General features: G+C 46.6%; 2 protein-coding genes across 6 annotated transcripts in view; one reads left to right on the forward strand and one right to left on the reverse strand.

Annotated features, from left to right (window-relative positions):
• Positions 1-580: 580 nt before the first annotated feature.
• Positions 581-8138, reverse strand: SPX (spexin hormone). The gene is made up of 6 exons (XM_077340234.1): positions 8046-8138; positions 6018-6098; positions 5851-5908; positions 4231-4293; positions 3531-3617; positions 581-2698 (listed from the first exon to the last, which is right to left on the reverse strand). Exons 1-6 carry the CDS (start codon positions 8049-8051, stop codon positions 2640-2642), a joined length of 354 nt encoding a protein of 117 aa, XP_077196349.1. The 5' UTR covers positions 8052-8138; the 3' UTR covers positions 581-2639.
• A 6018-nt stretch (positions 8139-14156) lies between these two features.
• IRAG2 (inositol 1,4,5-triphosphate receptor associated 2) overlaps positions 14157-27477 on the forward strand; it is a 54865-nt gene continuing 41544 nt past the window's right edge. For 2 of the 5 annotated variants that reach the window (XM_077340236.1, XM_077340237.1), the window contains exons 1-9: positions 14157-14323; positions 16503-16534; positions 17464-18088; positions 18898-19008; positions 21020-21200; positions 22125-22201; positions 24873-24951; positions 26048-26206; positions 27284-27401. In XM_077340236.1, the coding sequence (XP_077196351.1) occupies positions 17497-18088; positions 18898-19008; positions 21020-21200; positions 22125-22201; positions 24873-24951; positions 26048-26206; positions 27284-27401 (1317 nt within the window). In that variant the 5' untranslated portion in view covers positions 14157-14323; positions 16503-16534; positions 17464-17496. The remainder of the gene's footprint in view (positions 14324-16502; positions 16535-17463; positions 18089-18897; positions 19009-21019; positions 21201-22124; positions 22202-24872; positions 24952-26047; positions 26207-27283; positions 27402-27477) is intronic. The other 3 variants (XM_077340235.1, XM_077340239.1, XM_077340238.1) reach the window with 2 other exon arrangements.

Genomic DNA, 27477 nt, shown 5'->3' on the forward strand with positions numbered 1-27477 from the left:
GTGAAGCCTGAGGAGGGCAGGTTCAGGGTAAAGGTAAAGGTATCCCCTGTGCAAGCACCGGGTCATGTCTGACCCTTGGGGTGACGCCCTTTAGCTTTTTCATGGCAGACTCAATATGAGGTGGTTTGCCAGTGCCTTCCCCAGTCATTACCGTTTATCCCCCAGCAAGCTGGGTGCTCATTTTACCGATCTCAGAAGGATGGAAGGCTGAGTCAACCTTGAGCCAGCTGCTGGGATTGAACTCCCAACCTCATGGGCAGACAGCTTCAGACAGCATGTCGCTGCCTTACCACTCTGCGCCACAAGAGGCTCTAGGTTCAGGGTAGGGAGGGTGTAATACCATAGACTCCACCTTCCAAAGTGGCCATTTTCCCCAGGGGAACTGAATTCTGTTGCCCAGAGATTGTAATCCCAAGATCTTGATAGGTCCGAGAAGTGGGCTAAACTGAATAAAATGAAGTTCACTCAGTCTGACCACATCCTAGAAATCCAACTCAGATGAAATTCCCTTTAAAAGGAGGTTTCAGTTAAAAAACATCCAAAGGGGAAATCCCAGATCTTTCTCACACAGCTTATCTTGTATCCCAAATAGTCGATTTGACCAAACCTCCCCAACCCGCAAACCTTGACAGGAACATATCTTGGAGAGTCTGCTTAAAACGACACATGGGATGTCATCTCATCACATTCAATTTCAGACAATATAATCCATACCTCTAATGAACCATAAATTTATTATGGTCTCTTATTATCGTCTCTGGTCTCATTATAAGTCTCTGATGAATTTATTTGACGTGCCCTGAGAGATCAAGGGAGGGAGGGATACAAGTTGCAGAAACACACGTAGTTGTTTCCATTTCTTTTTTATTAAGTGACCCATCCACAGAGGCGAAACTCCAATCTCTCACTTAGGTGTAATAATAATTCCCCCTTTCCCCCAGTCCGTCGTTTCCGGGATAACGTGTGGTGAACCAGAAATTGACATAGTGCGGATAGCAGCACGGCTGAAAGTTTTACTGAGTTCGACAGTGGAAGTTTAAAATGCAAAATGGAAACCCAGAAATACCAAAAACACTAATAGGACAGAATAAGATCACAGACTTTTATGCAAACTAAAAATAACAAACGAAAGGTTCGGTGCCTCAAAATTTCGTGCAGGGCAATTATTTCTCGGAAGGCTGGGGAAGCAAATATTCACACACAAAAAAACTTTTTCACTCTTTGTATTTGCCTTTATGGTTATTCCCAGGCAGTGTTTCTATGAGCTGCTGATGCCTCAACATTATTTTTGTATCACGTGAGAATAGTAGGTCACTACCTGAGTCTAGCCAAATATGACATGATCAAAGTCTACCCAATTGAACTTCACTAGAAGTCTTCCTTTTAGCACTCTCCTTTGCCACATTCTGGCCTGTCTAATAGACATTCTGCTGTCCATTAACTCTAATTTTTGCCACCTTCTTTCCTTGTTCTGCGAAGCATTTGCTGATCTTTCCCTCAGTTGGAGAATAAGGAAAAACAGTCAATGCCAATAAGAAAGGAGGAGAAAAGGAACCAGAAATCCCATTGTTTCTTCACTTGTGTGTTCCTGTTGCTGTGGGGGGGGGGCGCACATGTTTTGCTCCTTTTAGGGTTCAAATCAATTTTCATTATTTTATATTCCGCATGAAAATCCTGCAATTTAAATCCGCAGGGAGATATGCTGGACATAAAGTGATGAAATACTGAAACGGCCACTAGGGGGAGCAAAAGAAATGCAGAATGGTGGTGGTGGTGGTGGGGGGGAAACGAGACATCCTGAAGCAACAGAAGCACACAAGGGAGGAAAATAAACATAGTGGGGAATCTCACAAAGGGAGAGTTATTACACTGAGAACTAAGTTTGGGGTGGAGGGATGGCAGCTAGAGAAAAAATTAAGCAGTTCACTTCCAACACTTTTTTCTTTAAAGAAAAAATGGCATTAGACCTCTGTTACAAATGTTTGCATGCTGCTTAAAAACAGGCCTTTGAATTTGCAGAAGACATTTATTCTCTTCAGAATACTCTGAGAGTGAAAATTCTACAAGAGGGATCTTTAGCAGCAAATTCTCTGTGCCCCCTTAAACCACAATTCTCAAGATTCTTTGGGATTAACCATAACAGCTAACCTCCTTTTTTTTTTTTTTTTAAGCTGTGTGTTTGTAGTTGAGTCCCCAGGCATCCAAATTGCCCACTGTTGAAGGAGAAAAAATTAACTCGAGATTTTGACCTAATTTTGTCGTGGCAGTTTCTTTCGGTTTCAAATTGTCAGCGATCCAAGCTCTGGAAATCTACGACCTGCCAACGCATGCGCAGGGGGTAGGAATTTTTTGTCATTGACTCCAGAATTTTGCAGAGCCAAAAAGAAAATTGGAAAATCTGTGACAAATCTGGGACTCAGTGCCGTAGTTAAGCGCACGCAAAACAGGTTCGGAAGCTTACAACGGTAATTCATCAACATACGGCATTCAGGTGGTTCATGGCTGAGAAGATACGGCAGGGAGCTGAGGCAGGAGGGCTGAGCAGACAAAAGGGAATCGTTTAATTTTTCCCATAGACAAGAAAATTTGTTCTAAGTACATTGAGCGTAGGGGTGATTTTGTCTAATGCTGGCCAGTTTTCACCAGTTTACTAGGCCATCCCCGATGTAGCCGGGATTTTCATTGGTGTCTTCTTCACCTGGAAAGAAAAAAAAGACAAAAGGAGATAGCGTAAGGTGCAGAAAGAACCAAGAAGAGTGGCTGCAGTGAAGAGGAATACACAGATTCATGGAAGATAGGTCTGTCAGAGACTATTCGCTGTGGTGACTAGGATTCCATCTGAGCTGTGTGCATGAGCAGTCGCTCAGTAAGAAGAAGAAGGAAAGTTGGCTCTTATAAGCTGCTTTTCTCTACCCGAAGGAGTCTCAAAGCGGCTTCCAGTCACCTTCCCTTTCCTCTCCCCACAACAGACACCCTGTGAGGTCGGTGAGGCTGTATAGAAGCTGCCAAGTTCAATCCCTGACATCTGTAGTTTCATAAGCAGATCCTGAGCTGAGAAAAAGACGCTGAAGCCTCTAGAAATCAAAGATAATTCTGAGATGACTAGGCCAGTACATTGACTTTGATATTCAATAAGAAGAAAAGCTGGGTTTTTTATATCCTGCTTTTCACAAACTTCTCTCCCAGAAGGAGTCTCAAAGCGGCTTACAGTCGCCTTCCCTTTCCTCTCCCCACAACAGGAACCCTGTGAGGGAGGGTGAGGCTGAGAGAGCCTTGATATTTCTGAAGAAGAAGAAGAGTTGGTTCTGCTGTGCTGCTTTTCTCTACCTGAAGGGGTCTCAAAATGGCTTAGAGAGCTCTGATATTACTGCTCAGTCACAACAGCTTTCTCAGTGCTGTGTCAAGCCCAAGGTCACCCAGCTGGTTGCATGTGGAGGATTGCAGAATCAAACCCGGCTCACCAGATTAGAAGTCAGCAGTCCTAACCACTACACCAAGGAAGGAACAAGAGGGACCAAACGTGCTCTTACCTTCCTCTTGCGCCTTCCGTAGAGAGGAAAGAAATAAGGCTGCCACTTCAGAAAGGGTTAAAGGGTTTGTGTTTGAGCTGCGGGTCTCTGCAAAGACAGAAAAGAATCCACATGCTTAGTTCTCGTTGCAAACCCCAGGGAAACATCAGAGTTTAAAAACATTCAATCACAAATAAAATACAGAGCATGAATCAAATATAAATTTAGTTTTAAGTTTTAAAATTACATTAAAAGCTGCCTCCTTATTATAGATAACGTTTGGATGAATTTTCTTTTTCTTTTTTCTTTTGGATGGATGGATGAGAGCAGACCGCTTTCTGTTTCACACAGTGGTCATCCATATGGCTCTGGAAGACTTACAAGCCAGGGACAACCACATCAGAGATGGCTTCAAGGGCAGCCCCACACAGCGTGTGTTACAGTAGTCTAGCCTTGAGGACTCCATAGTGCTGATTTAGCAGGCTCAGGTCAGCCAGTTCCAAAAAACCAGACGCCTCTGCCACTGCATCTCCTGTACAGAGGTACGCTGCCTCCGGATGTGGAAGCTCTGTTAAGCCCGTGATCGCATAATCCCCTTTCCTACTTGGCTACACATTTTATTTTATATTATTAGATGCTTCCCATGTGTAACTCGGCCATACGATCAATCAAGCAAGTAATCAATAATCCTGTCTCCAGTGGTTTCACAAGCCCCACTTACCTAGCTGCAACCTATCGTAAAGGTCCTTCCTCTGGCTGTCCTCTGAGATGAAACGACGGCCCTCTGGAATGCAAAGACACATGGCTAAAATGAGTATCACATCATGCATGGCCATCGCAAAGCCCAGCTGGCCACGATCTGCGATTTCAAAATCAAAGCTGCGAGGAGGGCAATTATACAGTTCCGGGAGATTTTGCCAGGCAGTCTCACAAGACTAATTTTTATAGGATGAGATTGCCCAGGCCTGAATTGCAGAAGGACTTGGCAGGAAATGCCTGGGTTCCATATAATTTGGGAAGGTTTGGGAGAGGGACAAGGTGCACCGGTCTGCTAAGGCACAGAGCATGGGATGTGGTTGTCATGAAACACTTCCACCTTTGGCCTTCCAGCTCCAGGTTGAGAAATGCTTGGAGATTTGAGTTGCCAGCCTCCAGGCGGTGCTTAAGAAAATCTCACGAGAAGGAAAAAAATGAGATTGTAACAACAGTTATTCTGACACAAAAGCCTTTACAAGACCAACTTTGAAAGACATTCAGAGAGACCTTCCAAACTGAGCTAAGAATGGCTACTGGTAAAAGGCTATTTTCTGGAAATGGAATCCCTTTCTTCAGAAAACTTTTAGATCTGCATGAAAGCAAATAATAAGATCTAAACAACAAACTAGATCAGTTAATAACTTTTTATTCACATTTCATTTTGGAAGGTTTCACTGATCTGGGCATATTTCAAAGTCGTCTTTGAAAGTGTTGAAAGTGTCAGAGTAAATTTTGTTACCATCAACATTTTTCTTCCTATTTTTTGCCTCTCCCGGGAATTTCTCTATCACCATGTGGCCAATCTCTTTTACCAACCTCCAGGTGGTAGCCGAAGATCTCTCCACTGCTACAACCGAACTCCAGGCGAGACAGATCAGTTCCCCTGGAGAAAATGGCCTCTTGGGAAGATGGCCTCATTCTACCCCACAAGCCCCACCCCTCTCAAGCTCCACCCTCCTCTGGCACCACCCCCAACATTATACTGTAAATGTTATCGCTATAAGAGGAAAGGGCCATTTGTAGGGCTGCCAACCTCCAGGTGGGGCCTGGATTTCGTCCAGAATGACAACTCATCTCCAGATGACACATGTGGGTTCCCCTAGAGAAAATGCCAGCCTCCAAGGGCAGATTCTATGATCACCATCATCACCCTTAACCGTTATTGGCATTTCAGAATATTACAGAGTATATATGATAGAGGGCCAGAGCAAGAGAAAATATACCATCGATTCTCCCTCCCCCAAATTGCCCCCTCTTAAGGATGCCAGCCTCCAGGTGGGACCTGGAGATCTCCTGGAGTTAGACTAAAAAGGTCTGTTCCCCAGGAGAAAATGGCTGCTTTGAAGGGGGGGGGGGGACTCCATAGAATTTTACTCCACTGAGTTCCCTCCCAGCCCCAAATCCCACCCACTCCCAGCTCCACCCTTCAAAGACTCCAGGTATTTCCCAACTCAAAGCTGGCAACCATACCACATCCACAAAGCCTACCCCCCTCTCCTGCAGTCACCAGGACTCTCCCAAAACAGATTTGGCAACTGCTCCCACTCGGAACAACGCCCAAGGAGAAACCCGTCATTAGACTTACGTGCGCCTTTTAAGTAGAGCATAGCCTGCGGAGTCCAGTTTCTTCTTTGGAAGTGACCCTTTGCACCAAAAGGAAAGAGAAAAAGGACATGACTCAGTGGGCATGCAGAGGCCAGGATTCAATTTGTGGTCTGCAGCGGAGCCTGTGAGCCCCCAGTGTGCTCTTACCTGAGGAGCGCTCCAGGAGTAGGAGAGGAAAGAAGCCGAGAGGAGCAAGGCCAGGGCTGTGGCCCTCCCTCTGCGCAGCCCCTGAAAGAGGAAAAGGGGCCAGAAGGACTCAGCAGGGATCAACCTGAACAGATCCCCCCTCTGACTCCCAAGACAGAGAATATATTATGCCATGCCTATAGAAATATGCAAGATCTGTAGAGTGCATAGCTGAACAGCTCGCTTATTTATTTTCTTACTTATATTTATTACATTTGTATACTGCCTTCCCCTAAGACTCAGGGCGGTTCACATAGAACACTGAAATCCACTGAAATCACAGGGAAACTCTTCCACTGATTGGTTCATTTGGAGACTTCCTGCTCCTTCGAGCCCACTTCCTCCCTCATTGCCTTCAGCGGAACAAAGTTAATTTATCAGTCAGTTAGTTAGGACTGTTTCTCTCCTCCCTCTTTAATAGTCATTTCAGTTCTCAATCTTCAGCCACTACCTGGACTTGGCAACTGCAAACTGGGAGCTCTCCCAGAGCTTACAAAGCTCAGCTCTTTCACTGAAATCAAGGAGATTTACATAGGACTTAAAGGGCTCAGCTTTTCCACTGAAATCAAGGAGACTTACATGGGAGTTATAGGGCTCAGTTCTTCTATTGAAATCAAGAAGATTTACATGGGACTTACAGGACTCAGTTCTACCATGGAAATCAAGGAGACTTACTTGGTCCTCATCCCTTCCACTAAAATCAAGGGGACTAAAATCAAGGGGGTTTAGCTGGATCCGAGAGCATGGGGCTTTACTGAGCTACATGAACCAGGCTCTAGTCCAGTCAGAAGCTCTGCAGGGTTACCTTTGGTTAGGACTGGGATGGCTCCCCCGAGGAAGCCCAAGATGGCTCCCTGCCTCTGAAGGTCCCTTGCCTTGAGGACCCGGGAGGGTCACCATAAGTCCGTTGCAACCTGACAGCAATGTCCACCGCCTTCCACGCAACTCAAGGCTTAATCCCAATGAAACGTTTGATCCATTACGGAGTAAACAACACTGGGTATTTTTAATGGCCGGCCTTCCACCCCCTTGAAACGAGAGTCAGTGCTCAGAGGCCATCATACAGTCCAATCAGTGCTTAAAATCAATCCTAAACAGAGTTGCACCCTTCAAAGCCAGTTGCCACCTGGGGTGTGAGAAGAGTTTAAGAGCCAGTGGTGTAGTAGTTAAAACCAGCTTCAAATGTGGTGAACTGGGTTTGATTCCCTGCTGCTCCTTGGGCTAGTCACAGTCCTGATAGTCACAGAGCCGTTCTCGCAGAGCTCTCTCAGTCCCACCTACCTCACAGGTTTGTGGGGAAAGCAAGGAAAGGCGATTGTAGGCTGCTTTGAGACTCCAGGCAGTGAAAAGCAGGGTATAAAACCCAACTCTTCTTCTTATAACTCTGTTAAGGGTTACTCTGTTATATTGCCTTTCCAAAGTGTGAACAGCTGAGAGCTTTTATCTCATTTCTGATTGTAATCTTCATTCAGTCGTTCTCAATATCTTACCACTTTCCCACTTATTTCAAATCAAACCCAAGGGTCCTCTTTTTAAAAAATTCCTGCTGTGTAGAGGTATTCTTGAGATTTGACTGGGGCTCAGAGATTTCGAAAGCAATAACAGGGCGTGGGGAAAGTTCTCTTGCAATGTCAAGGACTCTTAACTTCTCTCTGGCCCTCGGGAAAATCCTTTTGTCATTTGACCACAGGCCTAGTCCCTTAAATATTTAAATATACTTCCTGGGGAGATAACTGGACTCATTTTATTACCATTAATAATAATAATAATCTTTGAAGCCTGGAAATAAAAAGTGATTTCCATCGATTTCCTCTTGAGCTTCTAAGCTTAGCTAGACTTTTGTTTACTGCGCACAAACCATCTTTCTTAATACAAACATCACTAATACTTAAGCCGTCTGCAAAAAGCATAACAGCCCCCCAAAATCCCTGAAAACAGCATCCTTCGTCAACTAGAAACAGAGAAGACTCCAGTGCAATAGCCACGTACCTTCATCCTCTGCTCTCTTGCGGATGTCAAGCTTTCGGTAGCTACAGGTCGCCTGGAATACAGTACATGGTGCGCCTGTCATGTAGGAAACCCTATTTAAGTCTTCCGTGCAAAGGTGCCCTCCCCTCGGAGGCAGAATTGAGCGTTCTAAAGGGACCTCTTGTCATGTTGGACAAATAGGGATGGAACAGTTGACGTTTCCCGGAGACAGGGGAGGAGGAGGAGGATTCGGAGACCTTCCGGGAAAGGGTGGACATGTCTGACATCTGTGCTCACAATTGCGTTAGGTGAACGCATCAATGTCAAGTGCCCTTTAGGAGAGCAGATAAAGTTGTCAAACTTAATGAAAGCAGTGTTAGAACCAATAGCCGCCGCGGGTATTAATGAAGAACGTGACCCTTTCATAGAATCATAGTGCTGGAAGGGACCTCCTGGGTCATCTAGTCCAGCCCCCTGCACTGCGCATGACACTCACATCCCAATCACTCACCCACTGTCACCTGCCACCCCCATCACAGGATCCGCCTCTATATCAGATGGCTACCCAGCCCCTGTTTAAAAACTTCCAAAGATGGAGAACCCACCACTTCCCGAGGAAGCCTGTTCCACTGAGAAACTGCTCTGACTGTCAGGAACTACTTCCGGATGTTTAGATGGAATTTCTTTTGAATTAATTTCATTCCATTGGTGCTGGGCCATCCCTCTGGGGCAAGAGACAATAACTCTGCTCCATCCTCTATATGGCACCCTTTTAAAAACTTGAAGATGGTTATCATATTCCCCCCTCAGTCGTCTCCTCTCTAGGCTAAACAGACCAAGCTCCCCCAACCTTTCTTCCATACATCTTGGTCTCCAAACCCCTCACCATCTTTGTTGCCCTCCTCTGGACACGTTTCAGTTTGTCTACATCATTTTCAACTGGGGTGCCCAAAACTGAACACAGTACTCCAAGTGAGGCCGAACCAGAGCACAGTAAAGTAGTACCATAACCTCCCATGATCCGAACATGATACTCCGTTTGATACTGCAAAGAAGTCTTCCCTGATTGACCAAGGCATCAGTTCAAAGACTTCCTGGTTCCCGGTTGCAAGGCTATCCTTAAAGTGACTGCGCTCCAGAAGCCCTAACTTCTCTCAGCAGAGATTTGCCTCTTGGATTTATTCCCCCTCCTCTGCTGTCTCCAATCCCCTCTCCCCCTCACCGCTTGTTCAAGAAAAGTAAGAAAGAGGCTACCTCTGCGCTTGGATCCCCTCCCTGCTCTGAGCTTCCCCACTGTCTGTTTCAATGGGGGAGGGGGGATAGAGGAAGACCCAATCTGAATTCAGCAGGATCCACAACAGAAAAAACAAAATAAGTGTAGAGTCAGCCCTGGTGACCAAACTGCACACATTATTTCAAATGAGTTTGTACCCTGGATCTTCAATGCCAAGGCCATAAGATTTACTAAATGATTTGAGGTCATCTCTGAATGCAGATAGATTACACTCAGAATCAACCCACGTCATTAAGTTCCTCACAGTATTGCTGGCAGAGGCTCCTGGGAACTGTCCATAGACATCTGGAGAGCCACAGTTTGGCCACCCCTGCCATAGTACAATTAATAACTGTGAAACAGTCCCATGCAGGGATCAGGAGAACGTGAAGTAGTGTTCTCTTTCTTTCTTTTCTTGAAGGGGGAGAGGACTGGATACAGCAGGGGGGGGGATAAATCCGAGAGGCAAATCTCTGCTGGGTGAAGTTAGATCTTCTGGAGCGCAGTCACTTTAAAACTAGCCTTGCAACCAGGAACCATTTTCTCCAGGGGGACTAATCTGTTCAGTTTGGATATGAGCTATAATTCCAGGGGGTCCCTTGGCATCCCAAAATACTTGAATTGGTTATGTGTTGTGCTCTCTTTCCAGCTGGTAATTACTGGGGCTGATTCTGCACTTACTTTGTTCTTTCCATTGTGGATTCTGCTGAATTCAAATCGATTTGAACTCGGGTTTTCCTCTAACCCCCCCCCCCCAATTGAAACAGAAAGTGTTCTGCACTCAATTGGGAAAACTCAAAGCGGGGAGGGGAGTCAAGTGCAGCAGGAGTCTCTTTCCTTCCATTCTTGAACGGGGTGGGGGTGGGGGCAGAGTTTGGAGACAGCAGAAGAGGGGGGAATAAATCCAAGAGGCAAATCTCTGCTGAGTGAAGTTAGGGCTTCTGGAGTGCAGTCACTTTAAGACAAGCCTTGCAACCGGGAAGTCTTTGAACTGACGCTCTGGCCAATCAGGGAAGACTGCTTTGCTACATGGAATGGGAATGGAGTTAATTCGCGAAAAGCAGAAATCTGCCCACTTCCTGATGCTGGGTTTTCACATATCGAGGCTTACATCCACTTCTGGATATCGTGGGGGAAAGGTAGGGTCACTCAGAATCAATCATGCATGTTGCAGAGGGGAAATTTAAAGCGCCCAAAATCAAAATGGAAATCAGATTCAGTGTAGACGGCAGGGATTTAGTCGAGCTGGGAGTGGGTAAAACCCCCATGCAGACTACACCCAGGATAGAGTCCAATATGGCTGCGTCCTTGCCTCATGGATCCCCCATGTTAGTTGGTGTTTTGCAGGATGTTGAAAGCAGCTGTCCCTAATGATAAAATTATTGGATGCAGCAAAGGCCATCGTGAGGCACAGTCCATGGTCATTTATCTTCCACAATAAATAAATGCCCATTGTATCCATTTCAAACATTGGACATTTAAAAAAAGGTTTCCTATTTTGCATCTGGTAATCTTGATCAATCACACTTATCTGTGTACATTAGCAATGCGCTGATCTTCGTGCAGCTCCCCAGTCGTAGACACCAACACGTGAAGCTACTTGTACCGAGTCAGACCCTTGGTCCGTCCAGCTCAGTACTGTTTACTTAAGCAGGTAGCTGTGTTGGTCTAAAGCAGCAGAACGGTGTTGGAGTCTGTCGGCACCTTGAAGGTCCACAAAGTTTAATTCTGGGTTTAAGCTTCCCCGTGCAGGCAAATTCCATCAGATATCTGAAGAAGGGTGCGTTCACACAGAAGCTTATCCCCAGAATGAAACTGGGCTGGTCTTCAAGGTGCCACCGGACTCAAAACTTTATTCTACTGTCGACTCCAGGCTTCCTCAACCAGGGTTTTGTGAAAGCTCAAGGTTTCTTGAAGGCCCTGGAAGGGTTTCCTGAAGGGGGGGGGGTAGGTAATATTTTATTCATTTTTTAAATTTGTTAAACATTTATCAGGTAAAATGACCATATACGGTCATGTCGAGCCACACGTCTCCTCCCAAAATGGCCAATGACGGGCCTGGAGAGGGTGGGAAGAGGGAGGGGCCCCAGGGGGCGTGGCAACAGCTATACTTCCTAACCATCTTCTGTAAAATCACCATCTTCTGGGTTTTCTTGAAGCTTGAAGAATATTTCAGGGGCTTCTCAGCACTAAAAAAAAAAAAAAAGTTGAGAAAGACCAGTCTGCTCAGCCAGGCAGACACTTTAAAGGGACTCAAGTCAAGGTCTTAGCTGGAGAGGTGAGGGATTGAACCTGGGACTTTCTGTACATCAAGCAGATGCTCTGCCACTGAAACACAGCCCCCTCCCCAAAATGAAATGCATAATGTTTCCAAAGAAACGAAAGGCCCTTGGTTGTTTTGTTCCGAGCCCTTCCGGATGTGTTCAGTGCTCAAAAGTACTTTACGTCAAATGTCCACCTCCCGGCCGGTTGTCCTGCCGGCGAGAGACGCCTTCTGTCATGTAATCGATATCCCAAAGTCGGTCTCGTGAAGAGAAGATCACTGCATCAGCAGGGTCTCTAGTTAAAGGGAACTCCGAGCTCGCTTGGTTCTGAGTGAATGACCTCGGAAAGGCCAGCGGTCTGTCTACCTTGACGCTGTCCATCACAAACTCTGAGCTGCTAGAACAAAATTATTTGGGTGAATTTGTTATGGGTTGGGGTTAAATGCTGGCCTGCTCAGATGAGGCAAATACCATCCAAGGGATGAGTCAGTGCTGATCCCATGAGCACCACAGAAAGTAGGCTTCCTGACTTCAGGGAAATTCCTGAAGTTTTTGGGATGGAACTTGGGGGGGGGGGAGGATGGGATGCCAGTCCCCAGGTGGGACCTGGGGATTCCCTGAAATTATAGCTCATCTCCAGATTTAAGAGATCAGTTCCCTTGGAGAAAATGGCTGCTTTGGAGGGTGGAATCCATAGCATTCGACTCCACTGAGGTTGCTCCCACGCCAAATCCTGCCCACTTCCAGTTTAAGGTGATCTCCCAGCCACTTCCTGTTTCTTCAGGAAGAGAAAGAGCAGATGTGTGTGTGTGCTTTTGGAGAAGCAAGTAAGCTGCGGCCATTAACACTCTGCTGATGTGTAGGCATGTAGTCTGCTTCAGCCAGCCACAGGGGCTTGCAATGTGTTTTCTTTATACCTATCTTTTAAGCTTTTGTACTCTGCTTCAGTAAGGAGACTGAAGCAGGTGAATATGATATATTTCTGTAAACAGTCTTTCCAGTAAAGATTTGTTCTCTCTGGATCCATCTGTGCCTTATCCACAAAGCTAACTAATAACTACATACCTTCAACATGCTCTGTTACATGGCAACTCTAATTTTCTGGAAGGACTCAGGACCAAGTCAAGTCCAAAAGTCCTGAAAGGTTGCCAGATTCAGGTTAGGTAACTCGTGGATATTTGTGATGATCAATTTGAACTCGGGTCTTCCTCTACCCCCCCCCCCCCCAATTGAAACAAAGTGTTCTGCACTTGATTGGGGAAGCTGATCAAGGCAGACCAATGTGAGCTGAAAGCCACCAACCCATTCCAAAGTGACCTTTTAAATGAAGCGGGCAGGAATATATTCCAAAGAAGGCCAAGATTTATCATCAATAGTGTGAAGTGGTAGTTAAGACTATCAGACTAGGATCTGGGAGAGCCGAGTTCAAATCCTCACTCTGCCATAAAAACTGGCTGGGTGATCTTGGGCCTGTCGCACTCTTTCAGGCTGACCTACCTCGCAGGGCTGTTGTGAGGAGAAAAAGGAGAGAACAATGCAGGTCACTTTGTGCCCCCATTGTGGGAAAAGGCAGCGTATAAATGAAAGGAATTAATAAACCAGTTTTGGGGAGGGACTGTATTGGAGTGGTAGAATGTCTCCTTTGCGTGCAGTTTGGTGAACCAGCTTGTTGTAGTGGTTGAGAGCAGCAGCTTCTAATCTGGAGAGCTGGGTTGGATTGCCCGCTCCTCTACATTCAGGCATCTGGGTGACCTTGGGCTAGTCACAGTCCTGTTAGATCTGTTCTCACAGAGCAGTTCTCTCAGAGCTCTGTTGGCCCCATCTATCTCACAGGGCGTCTGTTACAGGGAGAGGAAGGCAATTTGTAAGCCGCTTTTGAGATTCCTTTGGGCAGTGAAAAGCAGGGCATAAAAAAACAACTCTTCTTCAGATAGATTCAGGTGGGTCACCACGCTGGTCTGAAGCAGCAGGGCAAACTTTGAGTCCAGCAGTACCTTGAGGACCAACCAATTATTATTCGAGGTGCAAGCTTTTATTCAAGGTATAAACAAGCCTGAATAAATCTCGGTTGGTCTTCAAGATGGATTCAAACTTTATTCTGCTTTCAGGTATGTAGTCGCGTTGGTCCGAAGCAGCAGGACAAAGTGAGTCCAGCGGCACCTTTAAGATCAACCAAATTTTCTGCAAAGTGTAAACGTATATGCCGAATAAAAGTTCGTTGGTTGGTCAACCTGAAAGCTTATGTCTTGAATAAGCCTCCTAACGGTCCTGGACTCAACTTCTATTTTGTTCTGGTGTGCTGAAAGTTCCAGGTTCAACCCTCAGCATCTCCACCTAAAAGGACCAAGAGGTCAGTGATGGGAAAGACCTCCACCTGAGAACCCAAAGAGCAGCTGCCAGCCTGAGCCAGCAATACTGATCATGGTGGACTAAGAGCCACCTACATGTGTGCTCATTGGGGCCAAAGCCATGCATTTTAATGATTGGGATTTTAAAGGGGGAGGGAGGCAAAGGAAACGCAATACCTCTTTTCAAAAGCCGGTGAGGGGGGTGGGGCTGCAGTGAGTTAATTAGACCCAAGACAGGTGTTTGTGGTCAGGTGATTTCCCCCAGATGGGATCTGATTCAGCCCCTGGAAGACACAGACAGAAAGCAGATGGAGATCCCCTCACTGGTCTGGAAAGGCAACTAGAGTGGTTGGAAGGGTTTTTGTTTTGTTTTTTCTCCAACAGAACTCTCTCTTCCCTCTTTGTGCATTTTGGGTAGGTTGTGGTTTATGGTTCCCCCCTTCTTCCCCACCCCATTGTATTGAAGAAAAACTTAAGAGATCTTTTAAGCAACTCAGTCAAGATGGGTAGCCATATTGGTCTGTCTGCAGCAGTAAAGGTAAAGGTATCCCCTGTGCAAGCACCGGGTCATGTCTGACCCTTGGGGTGACGCCCTCCAGCGTTTTCATGGCAGACTCAATACGGGGTGGTTTGCCAGTGCCTTCCCCAGTCATTACCATTTACCCCCCAGCAAGCAAGCTGGGTACTCATTTTACCGACCTCCGAAGGATGGAAGGCTGAGTCGACCTTGAGCCGGCTGCTGGGATCGAACTCCCAGCCTCATGGGCAGACAGCTTCAGACAGCATGTCTGCTGCCTTACCACTAAGGCGGATCTGAAGAAGTGAGCAGTGACTCACGGAAGCTCCTCTTAAGCCGTAAATTTTGTTAGTCTTGAAGGCGCTGCTGGAATCTCTTGCTCTAGTCTGCTTTTAAGAAACTGAACATTGTTTGAAAACTGACCTTTGCATTATCTGCACAAAAGCTTGTGTGCTGTTGTAGTTAAGGAGTTGGATTGGGGAGATGCCCTCCCTTTCGGAAATTCGTTAAGTGGCTTTGAGGGAGTGGCTTTCTTTGAGCTTGGCCTACCTCCAAGGGTGGTTGTGAAGATAAACAGGGGAGGACAGTATATGAAGCCTGAGTTCCAATGTGGTGTAGTGGCTAGGGGGCCAATTTGGAGAACTGGGTTTGTTTCCCTACCCCTCCACATGCAGCCAGCTGGGTGCCCTTAGACTAGTCACAGTTCTCTCAGCTGTTCTCTCAGAGCTCTCTCAACCTCACCTACCTCACAGGGTGTCTTGTGAGGAGAGAAAGGGAATGGTGTTTATAAGCCCCTTCAGGACTCCTTTAGGGAGTGAAAAGGGGGGTATGAAAGGCTCTTCTTCCCTTTTGGGAAGATTGGAATCAAACTACAGTATGGTTTCCAGAAAGGCAAAACTTATTGCTAGGCAGTTAATGGAATATCCAGGTGACGTTTCTAAACTGGAAGCATGTGGATTATCTGCAGCATTTTGAGTAGGTGTGTGTGAAAGAAGCAATGTTTCCCCTGGGTCATGTAACCCAGGGGTCGTCAACCTGTGGTCCTCCAGATGTCCATGGACTACAATTCCCAGGAGCCCCTGCCAGCAAATGCTGGCAGGGGCTCATGGGAATTGTAGTCCATGGACATCTGGAGGACCACAGGTAACCTACATTTGACAATTGATTGATTGTATGCCATGTATGCCGTTAAAGCCAGGAGATCCGAGGGGGCGTCTGGCAGCCAGCCCAAAGATGTTTGGAGGTGATTTTGCCATTACTTGCCTCTGTGTCCTGACCCCTCCTGCTCCTTGGAGGAACTCCATCCAAATCTTTGGAGGTCTCACCTCCAAACACTTGCCTGGGTCAACTCTGCTTAGATTCAGAGTCTGGCCTTGCCTGGCCAGCTTGGTGTAGTGGTTAGAAGTGCAGACTTCTAATCTGGTGAACCTAAGGTCACCCAGCTGGCTGCATGTGGAGGAGCAAGGAATCAGCTCACCAGATTAGAAGTCCGCACTCTTAACCACCACACCAAGGCAGCCCTGGGGAGGACAGGGACTTTAGTGGGACGTAATGCCACAGAGTCCCCCCTCCAAAGCAGCTATTTTCTCCTGGCAAATTGATCTCTGTAGTCTGGAGGTGAGGCGTAATTCTAGGGGATCCCCAGGTGCCACCTGGAGGTTGGCATCTGTAGGATGGTGCTCTTGAGGCTATGAAGCTGGTTCTCTTCTGTTCTATAGAATATGGGCCCAGGTAGGATGCTCAATTCTGATATCTGACTGATGATGTTAACCTGGATCATGACAAGGGTTGCTGAGAAATACCTGGAGTCTTTGGGGGTGGAACTGGGAGTGGGGTTTGCAGGAGGGAGGCGGGGGGGGGGAGAGAGGAGAAGAAGGGATGGGGGTCTGACAAATGAGGAGGAAGGGAAGGAGGCACTTAGTTAAAAACCATTACAGAGAGACTTAATGGTGTTTGAACTGATGGGGGGAATCTGCGTCCCTCGCCGGGCAGGAAATGGAGGGGGGAGGATGGGATCGAGGGTGGGACAAAGCTGAGCAGACAGTCATGCATTTCACCCTCTATACATTCTTTCAGCTGGTTGTTCGCCGTTGGCTCACACGTTTTAGGTAAGTAAATCCACTTTTCTCAATTCCCAAAATTGCAAGTTAAAAAAGGTGAAATTGCGAGCTGGCTGCTGGGCAGCCTCCAGATGTTGGCAACGTCATGTGGAGAGGCCAGAATATGATGCCTACATTCGGAGGCTGTACAGCTACATTTTTCACATGCGGAAACAACCTTTGTCTGGAACAGGACACATGTCAATGCAATAAGCAATCTTGCTCGCTGTCTTTTTGGTCATTTTATTTTGCTTGTTGTGACCCACAAAATGCTTGTTGTGACCCACAAAAAAGATAGAAAGCAAGATTGCTCATTGCACTGAAATTTGTCCTGTTTCAAACACAGTTTATAGTGATGCTAATTTTTCACTGTGTCTCCCACATTGTTGTTGTAACACTGTTCTGGAGGCAAGCAGGGAGGAAGTGTGCTTCAAGAAACAGGAAGTCTCCAAATGAGTCAATCAGGACACAGGAGGAGAGTATTTGAAAAAGTTTCTGCTCTACACATGCTAATTGAATATCCCTCCCCCCAATTCCCCCTGTAGGATATTCAATATATTCTCTACTACTTCCTATACTGCCCCTATAGGATATTCTGCCCCTATAGGATATTTAATATATTCTCTTGAATCAACCATACTGCCCCCTATAGGATATTTGACATATTCTCAGGGTGTCTGTTGTAGGGAGAGGAAAAGGGAGTCGACTGTAAGCTGCTTTGAGACTCCTTTGGGTAGAGAAAAACAGCATATAAGAACCAACTCCTCTTCTTGAATTATGCATACTGCCCTCTACAGGATATTCGACATATATTCTTGAATCATGCATACTACAGAATTGCAGATTCCAACCTATTTAACTCCAACATCCGCTGAATGAAGCACAAGGGAGAATTTAAAAGTGGTTTCCTGATTTGTGCTGTCTTCCCGTTCTGCTAGGCGATTTCAGAAGCCAAAGAAGAGGGGCGAGAGATGTCCAGGGGGATCGGTCCCGGCAAACGCCACCACAATCCGGTGGACAGCCTGTGTCGGAAACTCCAGTCGATCAACATGTTGGACAAGACCGCCAATCCGGCCCTGCAGATCCCAAAGCTGCGCTCCAAGAACTTCGACAGCCCGCAGGGCAACGTGAAGAAAAACCTGGAGGAGATCTTGAAGAAGAGGACTTTGAAGAGCAGCGAGGCCAGTGGAACCAGCAATGAGGCCTCTCTCCTCAGTCCTCTCAGTGACGAGGTCTTCTCTCCAGGCTTCTCAACGGTGGTCCCGAGTCACAGGCGCATCTCGGATATCCGCTTTGAAAACAAGACCTTTTCCGTCGGTAGAAATAAAGACCGATCCGGTCGGCTGGGCCTCCCGGCAGTACAATCAGGGAATTTTGCATCACCTCCCTTCAAAAGCAGAGAAACTGCCCTGGGCCAGTTATCTGGTACCCCCGGTACAGAGCACAAAAGTGGAGTTTCTCTAGAATGCAACTATTTCACATCAAGTCCCAAATTGTTTGCCCAGGAAGTGAAGTCTGAGCAGCCAGGGTTCCGGTCTCCGGTAGCAAAAAGGCTGTCTTTGGGTAAGGGGAAGGAGGGTTAGCTCTTGAGAGGCAGTGTGGTGTAGTGGGTAGAGCAGTGGGGAGGTGTTTTTAGAAGGCTTCTGGTTGGTCGTTGGAAATTAGATTGAATTTATGGATATTTAAAGGCGTTGCTTTGGCTGCAGCTGCCCCCACAGCACAAAGAATCTTCCCTTTGTGACTGAAGGTCAGCTGCGGCAGCCATTTTGAGCCTGGCTTCTTCTCCTATGACAGCCATTTTGTGGCTGCACCTGCCACAGTCTATTAGGATCCAAAAGGTGACTGCAGGCTCAAACAGGCTGGGAACCCCTGGAATAAAGCAACAGCTAAACAAGGCTAAAGAAAGCCAAATTCCCGACTTAGCCCAAAAGTTTACAAGGGAACACCGGGTCAGAATCTCCCCCAGATTAGGCATAGTTTCAAATTTCTTGCTTTCTGGAAAGCGCTATTTCAGTTTTGCATTCTCCCTCAAAGAAATCCTACTCTTGATTTTCATTTCTGTCGAATTTCCTCACATGGATTTTTCTCCTTATGAAACAGATGCACTTATGCCAATGCATGTGCTTTAGTCCATCGTCTGTCGGTGTTTCACGTACATCGTACATGGCGGTGTCCACAACCATTATGCCCATTGATGCAACGCCAATGCACCTGCCAAACCTGCAGGAAGAGGCAGAGAGGAATGGGACTGGAGAATTCCCCCAGAGCTCGCGTGCAAGTTTTGTTTCCACATCTTGATGGGAAATGACAACCTGTAGCCATGTTCCTGGTCGGGGAGCCTTCACAAATGTCAACTTTGCTTTCCTTTGTAGGATGCAGGCGATCGGCCAGGACGAAAGACTATGAAAACTCTGACATCAGCTTGATCTGTGAGGAAGACCTGCTGACGACCATCTTCTCCGCGTGCGATGTGGACAGAAGAGGTAAAATTAGGGATGCCAGTCCCCAGGTAAGGCCTGGGGATCCCCTGGAAGGACAGCTCATCTTCAGACTGAAGAGAGAAAATGGCTGCTTTAGGGGGCGGGCTCCCAGAGCATTGTGCTGTTTTTGTTGTTGTTGTTGTTATTGATATAATATTAATATATTAGCGATGTAATATAATATGAATAATAATAATACTTTTATTCATTCATTTATTCATTTATTTATATACTGCCCCTCCCAGCCAGCCAGCCAGCTCAGGTAGGTCACAATGAATAAAAGTACAATTTAAAATCAAAACAAACTAAGCCCGTCCACCCTGCCATGCAGTGGGTGCTAATGCTCCCTCCTACCATGAGTTTAGGTGGTTTGAGAGGGGGGTTATTATTATTATTATTATTATTATTATTATTATTATTATTATTATTAATAATAATAATAATAATATTTATATCTTGCCCCGCACTTAGAGTTTCAGGACCTCTAACAACACAATTTAAATACATATTAATTGCAATAAAAATTATAAAACCATAATCAAGATAAAACCAAAACAATTTACAATTTATAGGACTAGGATTAAGGTAAAGGTAAAGGTATCCCCTGTTCAAGCACCGAGTCATGTCTGACCCTTGGGGTGACGCCCTCTAGCGTTTTCTTGGCAGAGGATTAATTGACCTCTAGTCACTGAAATGCCCCCCCAAGACTTATAGGAGTGATTCCTGGTGAAACACTGAAAAGAAGGGAGAGTGGTAGGTAGGTAGGTAGCTTTGTGGGTATGGAAGGCCCATAATTACCTGGTTGTATCTGTGCTGGCCTCAACCAAAGGCATGGCAGAAGAGCTTTGTTTTACAGGCCTTGCAGAACTGTTGAAGTTCCGACAGGACCCTGATATCACTTGGGAGCTCATTCCAACAAGCCGGAGCCAGTGTCAAAAATGCCCCGGCCCTGGTTAAGGCCAGACATGCTTCTTTGGGGCCAGAGACCACCAGCCTGTTGGCATTGGCTGAATGTGCAGCCATTCAGAGGAAGTATTCAGATAGGCTGTCCCTAAGAGACCCTGGACCCAGACCGTATAGCCTTAAAGGCTAGTACCACCACCTTAAACTTGATCCAGAATTCAACTGGGAGCTAGTGCAGTCACCAAACAACTGATGTTATATGGGGCCTCCATGGTGTTCGAGTGAAGACCTGGGCAGCCTCTGAGGTCCTATCCATTCCTGCTCTGCCCCCGAAGTCTCTGGGTATTTTCTGACCCACAGCTGGCAACCCTACCCCTCTTCTAACTCCTAGCAGTCTTTACATGGGTGTTACAAGGTTTATTCAGGACTTAACATACTTGATAGTGCAGAGGAGAGACAGAGATAGTTGCAACTACATGTCTAGCTGAGAGAGAGAGACTGAACTGTGGCATCCAAGAAGAAGCAGGAAATTTCCCTAAGAGTAGCAATCCGGAGACAGACCAGGAACGACACTTAACAGGAGAGACGGTCATGACCTCACTAGCCTATTTAATAGTCTCTTGCTGCCTCCTGCAGGGTCATTGTCTATTCCAAAATTTTCAACCAAGATTTCATGAAACACAGAGGTTTCTTGATGGCCCTGGAAGGGTTTCCCAAATGGGTAGAAGTTAGTTAATTTTATATTTTTAAACTGTGTTAAATATTTATTGGATGATATGACCATTTATGGTCATGTTGACCTCGCCTCCTAAAATGGCCAATGATGGGCCTGGAGGGTGTAGGAAGGGGAGGGGCCTGGGGTGGGCATGTCCACAACTCTGCTTCCCAACCATATTCTGCACGATAACACCACTTTGGGGGTTTCTCAAAGCTTGAAGAATTTCAGGGGGTTCTCAATGGTAAAAAAGTTGAGGAAATCTGCCGTAGGGGAAAGCCCTCTTATGTCCGGGGAATGCTGGCGAGCAGCAACGAATGAGAGTTGACATTACGGTTCCCTTCTGCAAAATCAATAATGACACTTGGATGCTCGCTCTGTGATTTTTGGCTTTAGGCAAAGTGGCCGTTTCCACAATTGTTGACTTCCTGAGACATACGACCAGCCGCTGTTCTGAAGACAGCAGTCTTGAAGATCTGTGTAACATGCTCGACCCCGACCGCAGGGACATCTCCATGGACCTGGACACCTATCACGCCATTATGAAAGAGTGGATTGACGACTGCCGGCAAAACTGGTAACCGAATGTGCTGCCACCCCCATCCCCATGAACCAGTGTTGCCTGCCATTTGTTCTTAGGAGAACATCTTTCTCGGTCTATGGTTGAATTCACCCTTAACTATGTCTTCTAAGTTATTGGTAGGCTATCTCAGGATGTTTTTGAAATATGTTGTCAAGTAATGTATACATTTTTCCCCAGGCACATACCTGGGTGTTTTGGTGCCTGGGGCAAGGGTTGGAGCTTGGTGATGCAGGGGCAGGGCTGAAACCCTGTAGCTACCTGAGAACTCACCCATAACCCAACTTACCTTGTTGCCTGATGTCTTGCCAGGTGGAACACAGCAGAAGGGCCAGAACACAGCAGAACACAGCAGAAGGGCCAGTCGCTTTAGGCAGCGAGTCACCTGCCTCAGCCTTGGGGCTGTGGTGTGTGGGGTAGAGCAGCCCGGCCCAGCAGCCCTGGCTGCAGGGCATTCCCAGGCCAGAGCTGGTCAAAGTCACTGCCGTCAAACGCCCCACACTGTGCTCGTCAGCCCCCGTGCACAGTTTTATAACCTCAGCTCTTGCAGTTGCTTTTGGTTGCATACCACGCAGTGGTGCTCGTGCAGAAGGAGAGGAAGGTCCCTCCCCTTCTCACATCCTTCCCTCTTCAGGCTCCACCCCTCTAGGAATTTCCCAACCCAGAGTTAACTATCCGGTTTTCGAGAGATGAACAGAGATGGTTTGCTCGTTCTTCCTCTGCATAGTAACCCTAGATTTCCTTAGTCATCTCTCATCCAAGTACTAACCAGGGCTGACCCTGGTTAGCTTCTAGACAAGTAACCTAGCCTGGGCTATGTATATCAGGATATCCTGGATCATAATGAAATGTACAAAATTCCTATTTCTACTTAAGCGGTCCAAACTTGTGAAGAGATAGGGCTTCCTTTTCTTTTTCTAGGAAAGAGGAATCCATTATGGAGGGAACAACAGACTTGGAGGAACCCCTGATTAAGCTGCATGACAGCGTTCTACCAGGTACCAAATGCACCACATATGGAAATCAGTCTCTCATAAATCATAGGACTGAATTTGTGTACCTCTTACCCAGTATGCTAAGGTTATATTTATTGGCAGAGTTTGAATATGCAAAGAGGGTTATGGGCCCAGGAAGACCAGACAAAAGTAGTATATGTTGTAATGTTTAGAATGTGTGTGTATAATGCTAAGCAGAAGTGGCTTGAAATCTGCATGAAGCTCATCAGATTACTTCAGGCCACTCGTTCTCTTTTAGTGTAGCCTGCCTCGTGGGGTTGTTGTAAGGGTGGGATAAAAGTATATAGACTGATGCAACAGTTTTTGGGTCTAGGAGTGGAGACATTGTGCCACAAGCCCTGCACTAACATGCCACTAAATAGGTAGATAGAACCACTGAAGGGATGAAGCCCACCCAAAATGGCTGACAACATTCGCACAGTTCTCAGGGAACCAGGAAACTCTCACTTGTCCATAACACTTTGAGTCAGAGTTCAGGAATATTTGTTGATGTGAATGAAGCTAATAGGAGCTGAGTTGCCATCTTGCCTTTTTGTCTAATGCAGCCTTTCTCAACTTTTTTTCCATTGAGAAACCCGTGAAACAGCCTTCTGGCTTCAAGTAGCGCAATTGTGCAGAATATGGCTGGAAAGCATAGCTGTGTACACGTCCAACTGGGGCCTCCCTTTCCCACCCCCTTCAGGCCCATCATTGGGTATTTTCGGAAAGGGTGGTGGTTCAACATGACCATATAGGGCCACATCACCTGATAAATGTTTAACAAATCTTAAAAATATACAAAATATTAATTACCACCCATTTGGAAAACTCTTCCGGGCTGTCATGACACGCTGTTTGAGAAAGCATAATCTAATGCCTCATGGTTTGATAAGGTTGCCAGGTTCTTCTGGCAACTGGTAGGGGGTGGGGTGGGGGACTTGACAGGAGCAGCAGGAAGCCTATGTATAGTGACATGTCTATTTCATTACCCATGTGACCTGGAAGTGACTTCATCACTTTTGGAATGTTAGGGTGACATCTGATATTTAGGCAAAACCCCTGAGATAAGCCCGCAGTTTCAGATGAAGGTTAATCCAGAGTTTGGTAAATTTGGCCTCCACTGTAGATTTTTTACCCAAATACCAAATGTCGCCCCCAGTGTCCCAGAATTGATGGTGTCACTTCCGGGTCACATGGGGTACTGATGCTGCCTTATTTTCTGGGTGTGTCATTTCCTCTGGTCAGCTGATCGGCAATCTTATTGTGGGAAGGAGCACAAAGCTCTGGGAGGATGACGTGGCTGGAGCTTAGGCACGAGTTGACCACACCTGCCGCTTTCTGCACTGCTGGAGAGAAAAAAGGGCTGGGGGTGGGATGTAGATCAAGTGCCAAATCAGTCTGTGGCTGGCGCCAGCAGTAAAGGGCACCTCTTGCAGACTCTGGAAAGGCGGAAGTCGCTGCACCTGTTGGAAGCCTCCAGTTGCAAGGAGAGAACAAAGGCAATCAAAGAAAGCAGTGATGCAGATCTAAAGGGATCTTTGGTAGATAGCATTTTATTTTACAAAATGTAAGTTTATTTAAAAAAAAAACATTTGTTAGCTGCCTTTCTGCCTTGCACAACTCAAGGCGTTTTGCGAAACGATTATTAAAACACACACACGACCACAGTTTAAAATCTTCAGTAAGGATTTCCAGTTAAAAAGACAACATCAGGCAAATGCCACCCTCAACAAAACTATCTTGGAGATTGGGCTAGGTGCAGCTCCCTGGGGAGGTGGCTCCATAAATGTGGGGTTCATGGGAATTGTAGTTCATGGCCACCTGGAAAGTCACAATTTGGCCACCCCTGTTATAGGGGTTAAGAGCAGTGGCCTCTAATCTGGAGAACTGGGCTTGATTCCCCACTCCTCTTCTACAGACAGTAAGGTGACCAGATTGTCCCACTTTTTGAGGGACATCTGGAGGCACCTGTCCAATTGTACTTATGTTGAAATTAAATATATCTATATTACAATACTATTTTTGCTTTATATGTGTTCTATGAAACTTTTTGTTGCTCCAGATAGACCAAATTTTTCATCAAGAACCCCCTCCCCCCCCCCCGGTCAATGGTGCCCCGCTTTACCAATGTTAAAATCTGGCCACCTTAACATACAGCCAACTGGGTGACCTTGAGCCACCCACAGTTCTCTCAGAGCTCTCTCAGCTTCACCTGCATACCTTATGGGGAGAGGAAAGGAAGGCAATCGTAAGTCACTTTGATAAACGTGAGGCCTGCTGGGTGACCTTGGACCAGTCACAGTTCTCTCAGGGCTCTCTCAGCCTCATCTACCTCACAGGGTGTCTGTTGAGGGGAGAGGAAGGGAAGGTGATTATAAGTGGCTTTGAGATTCTTTCGGGTAGTAAAAAGCCGGGTACAAAAAAACAGCTCTTCTTGTTCTAATCGTGACTGTAATACCCAGTCGTCGTCCTCTCCTGTGGTAAGCACCCAACCATGGTCAGCTCAGAAGCCGTGAGGCTTGGCTGCCCAGCTGGCCTGGGGCCTTGCTCTCTGAAGCACTGCGCAACCAGCCCGGCTATGACGGGATGTGGCTTTAGTCCCTGTAAAGCAATAGCTGAACCGGGGAAAACCCACAAGACCTTTCACTGCTTAGCCTAAACGTTTGCTTTGCAGCTAAGAGGACTCCTGTTCGGGTAAACGTAACTTCTGGAAGCCTGGAAGCTCTGGGAGGAGACATGTCAAAAGGAGACCTGTGAGTTCCTTTTAATATATATTGTCATTTTTAATATATATCTGTTGCCATAAGGAAGGCTGAGCGTCCAAGAATTGAGGCTTTTGAACTCTGGACTGCTGGAGAAGACTCTTGCGAGTCCCTTGGACTGCCAGGCGAACAAACTGGTCAGTCCTAGAGGAGATCAGCCCTGACTGCTCTTTAGAAGGCCAGATCCTGAAGATGAAACTCAAATACTTTGGCCACCTCATGAGAAGGAAGGACTCCCTGGAGAAGAGCCTAATGCTGGGAGCTATTGAGGGCAAAAGAAGAAGGGGACGACAGAGAATGAGGCGGCTGGATGGAGTCCCTGAAGCAGTAGGTGCAAACTGAAATGGACTCCAGGGAATGGTAGAGGACAGGAAGGCCTGGAGGATCATTGTCCATGGGGTCGCGATGGGTCGGACATGACTTCGCACATAACAACAACAAATTGTCATTTGATTTAATTCTTTTATTTATCCAACTTATATCCCGCTCTCTGTCTCTCTCCCCCAGATGTGACACGGGGCAGCTAGCAGCAAATAAAACACACCTAATAATAATAAATACAGAGAGACAATAAATGATCTTTAGAATATAATTTTAAAATCTCTCCCCATTAGAATTATTATTATGTATTAAATGTACTGACTGCCGTTATCGGCGGAAGCCTGGTTGGAAGGGCCGTTTTACTTGCCTGCAGAACTTGAGGGCCATTGGCAGTAGTCTCTTTAGATAGGAGAGTAGGAGGAAAACCCAAAATTGGCAAAATTGTGTATTGTTCTCGTTCTCCTGGGTGAACTGGCCTCTACCATATGCCTGGCGGAAGAGCTCTATCTTGCAGGCCCTGCGGAACTGTCTCGGTTCCATCAGGGCCTTGATGTTTTCCCGGAGTTCTTTCCACCAGGCAGGGGCCAGGACCGAAAGGACTCCAGCCCTGGCCGAGGCTAGTCACCCTTAAAGGTGCCACCGGACTTGATCTTTGTTCTTCCAGCTCTACTTCCATGTTTGTCCTTCCACACGTTTTCATGTTTCCAGTCGACTTGTCATACCTGGCAGGTACGGGACACAAGGTCTCTTTTCCTGTTCCCGGTAGGGAGACGTCGGACTTGATCACCTGCATAGCAGATCTTCAGTTCAACAATCAGAAACTTCAGGAGGAGAACGGCCAGCTGAAGTTGGCAGTGGACAGCTTGGAGGAGGCCAGCAACCAGCTGGCAGAAGAGAGCGAGGAGCTACGTGGGCAGATGAAAAGGTGCGGCAGACGCTTCTGAGTTTGCTCGGCCTAAGCCATGAGCAAAGGGGGCTCAGGAGGAGCAGGAGCCAGTGCAAATCAGTAGCATCAAGTTAGTCACCGGGCTGGTTTTTAAGCTGAGATCTTACCCAGGAAGGACCAAAGACCTTGAGAAACGAATGCGGAGTGAAACGGCCACTTGAAATTTCGGCCAAGTTAGTTCAATGTGTCTCCCCCCTACCCACATTGCTCTGTTTGTGCAAATTGTAAATGACGGGCCCTTTTTTAAGAAAGCAGTTGTGTGTTTTTATTTTTGGTTTATTTTATTTGTCACATTTCTATGCTGCCCGTCCCTGATGCCAAAACTTGTTGAAACATGGCAGTGGGTTTTTGCCATTGGTCATTTGCTTGAATTCAACCATTTACGGTTGGCTCCTTTTGACCTGGGAGGCAGGGACTTGGGAGGGGGCGCAGTTGCTGACAATGTTGTGGTTCTACTTCTGGGGGAAACAGGAAGTGACACCATGCCTCTCTGGGAATTCCTGGAAATTCTGTGGTAAAACCATAGAGTTTTTGGTGATTCCAAGAGACAGATGACATCGCTTTCAGGTTTTCCTGGGAGATTATGATGTGTTATTGTCCCAATATCCATTTTAAATAAAATTCTTCCCTACTACCAGTTTGAATGGCAGCTGGAAACAGGTGGAACATGGGATCCTCCACCAGCATGGTGTGGTGGTTAAGAGCAGCAGACTCTGATCTGGAGAACTGGGTTTAATCCCCCTCTCCTCCGCCACATGTAGCCTGCTGGATGACCTTGAGCCAGTCACAGTTCTCTTAGAACTCTCTCAGCCCCACTTGCCACACAAAAGGTGCCTGTGGTGGAGAGAGGGAGGGGTAGAAAGAATAAGTAGATTTTTAAAGCCCACTTTTCTCTCTTTCCTTAAGTAGTAAGGAAACAGCATTCACTTACATAGCCACCTGCTCATCCAAGATCCCGAACTGTCTTTCTAACACCTTGTTACATCTCCTGGTTTTGTTCCTGTTCCAATAAATCATTCTCTGTGGCTTACGAAAGTTGGTTTGGGGCTCTTTCAGTTTCCAGCAGTCCATCGCTCAAGTGAAAAGCTTGAAAGAGGAATTGGAAGATGCCAAAAATAATTTGAATACCTCTGAAGAGAAGGCGGGAAAACTATTAACGCAGAATAAACAGCTAGTAAGTGGACTTCCCCTCTTTCAGGCACCCTTGCTTGTGACAAATGCCAGAGACACAGATGTTGAGCCAGGGCCTT

Source organism: Paroedura picta, chromosome 5 (assembly GCF_049243985.1).
Source record: "Paroedura picta isolate Pp20150507F chromosome 5, Ppicta_v3.0, whole genome shotgun sequence".
Classification (NCBI taxonomy): domain Eukaryota; kingdom Metazoa; phylum Chordata; class Lepidosauria; order Squamata; family Gekkonidae; genus Paroedura; species Paroedura picta.

Excerpts from the sequence above, each read along its gene's own strand:
- SPX (XM_077340234.1), bottom strand. Across the intron at positions 5,909-6,017 it reads ACTCCTGGAGCGCTCCTCAG|GGTCACTTCCAAAGAAGAAA; the intron begins GTAAGAGCACAC and ends TTTGGTGCAAAG. Across the intron at positions 2,699-3,530 it reads ACGGAAGGCGCAAGAGGAAG|GTGAAGAAGACACCAATGAA; the intron begins GTAAGAGCACGT and ends TTTTCTTTCCAG.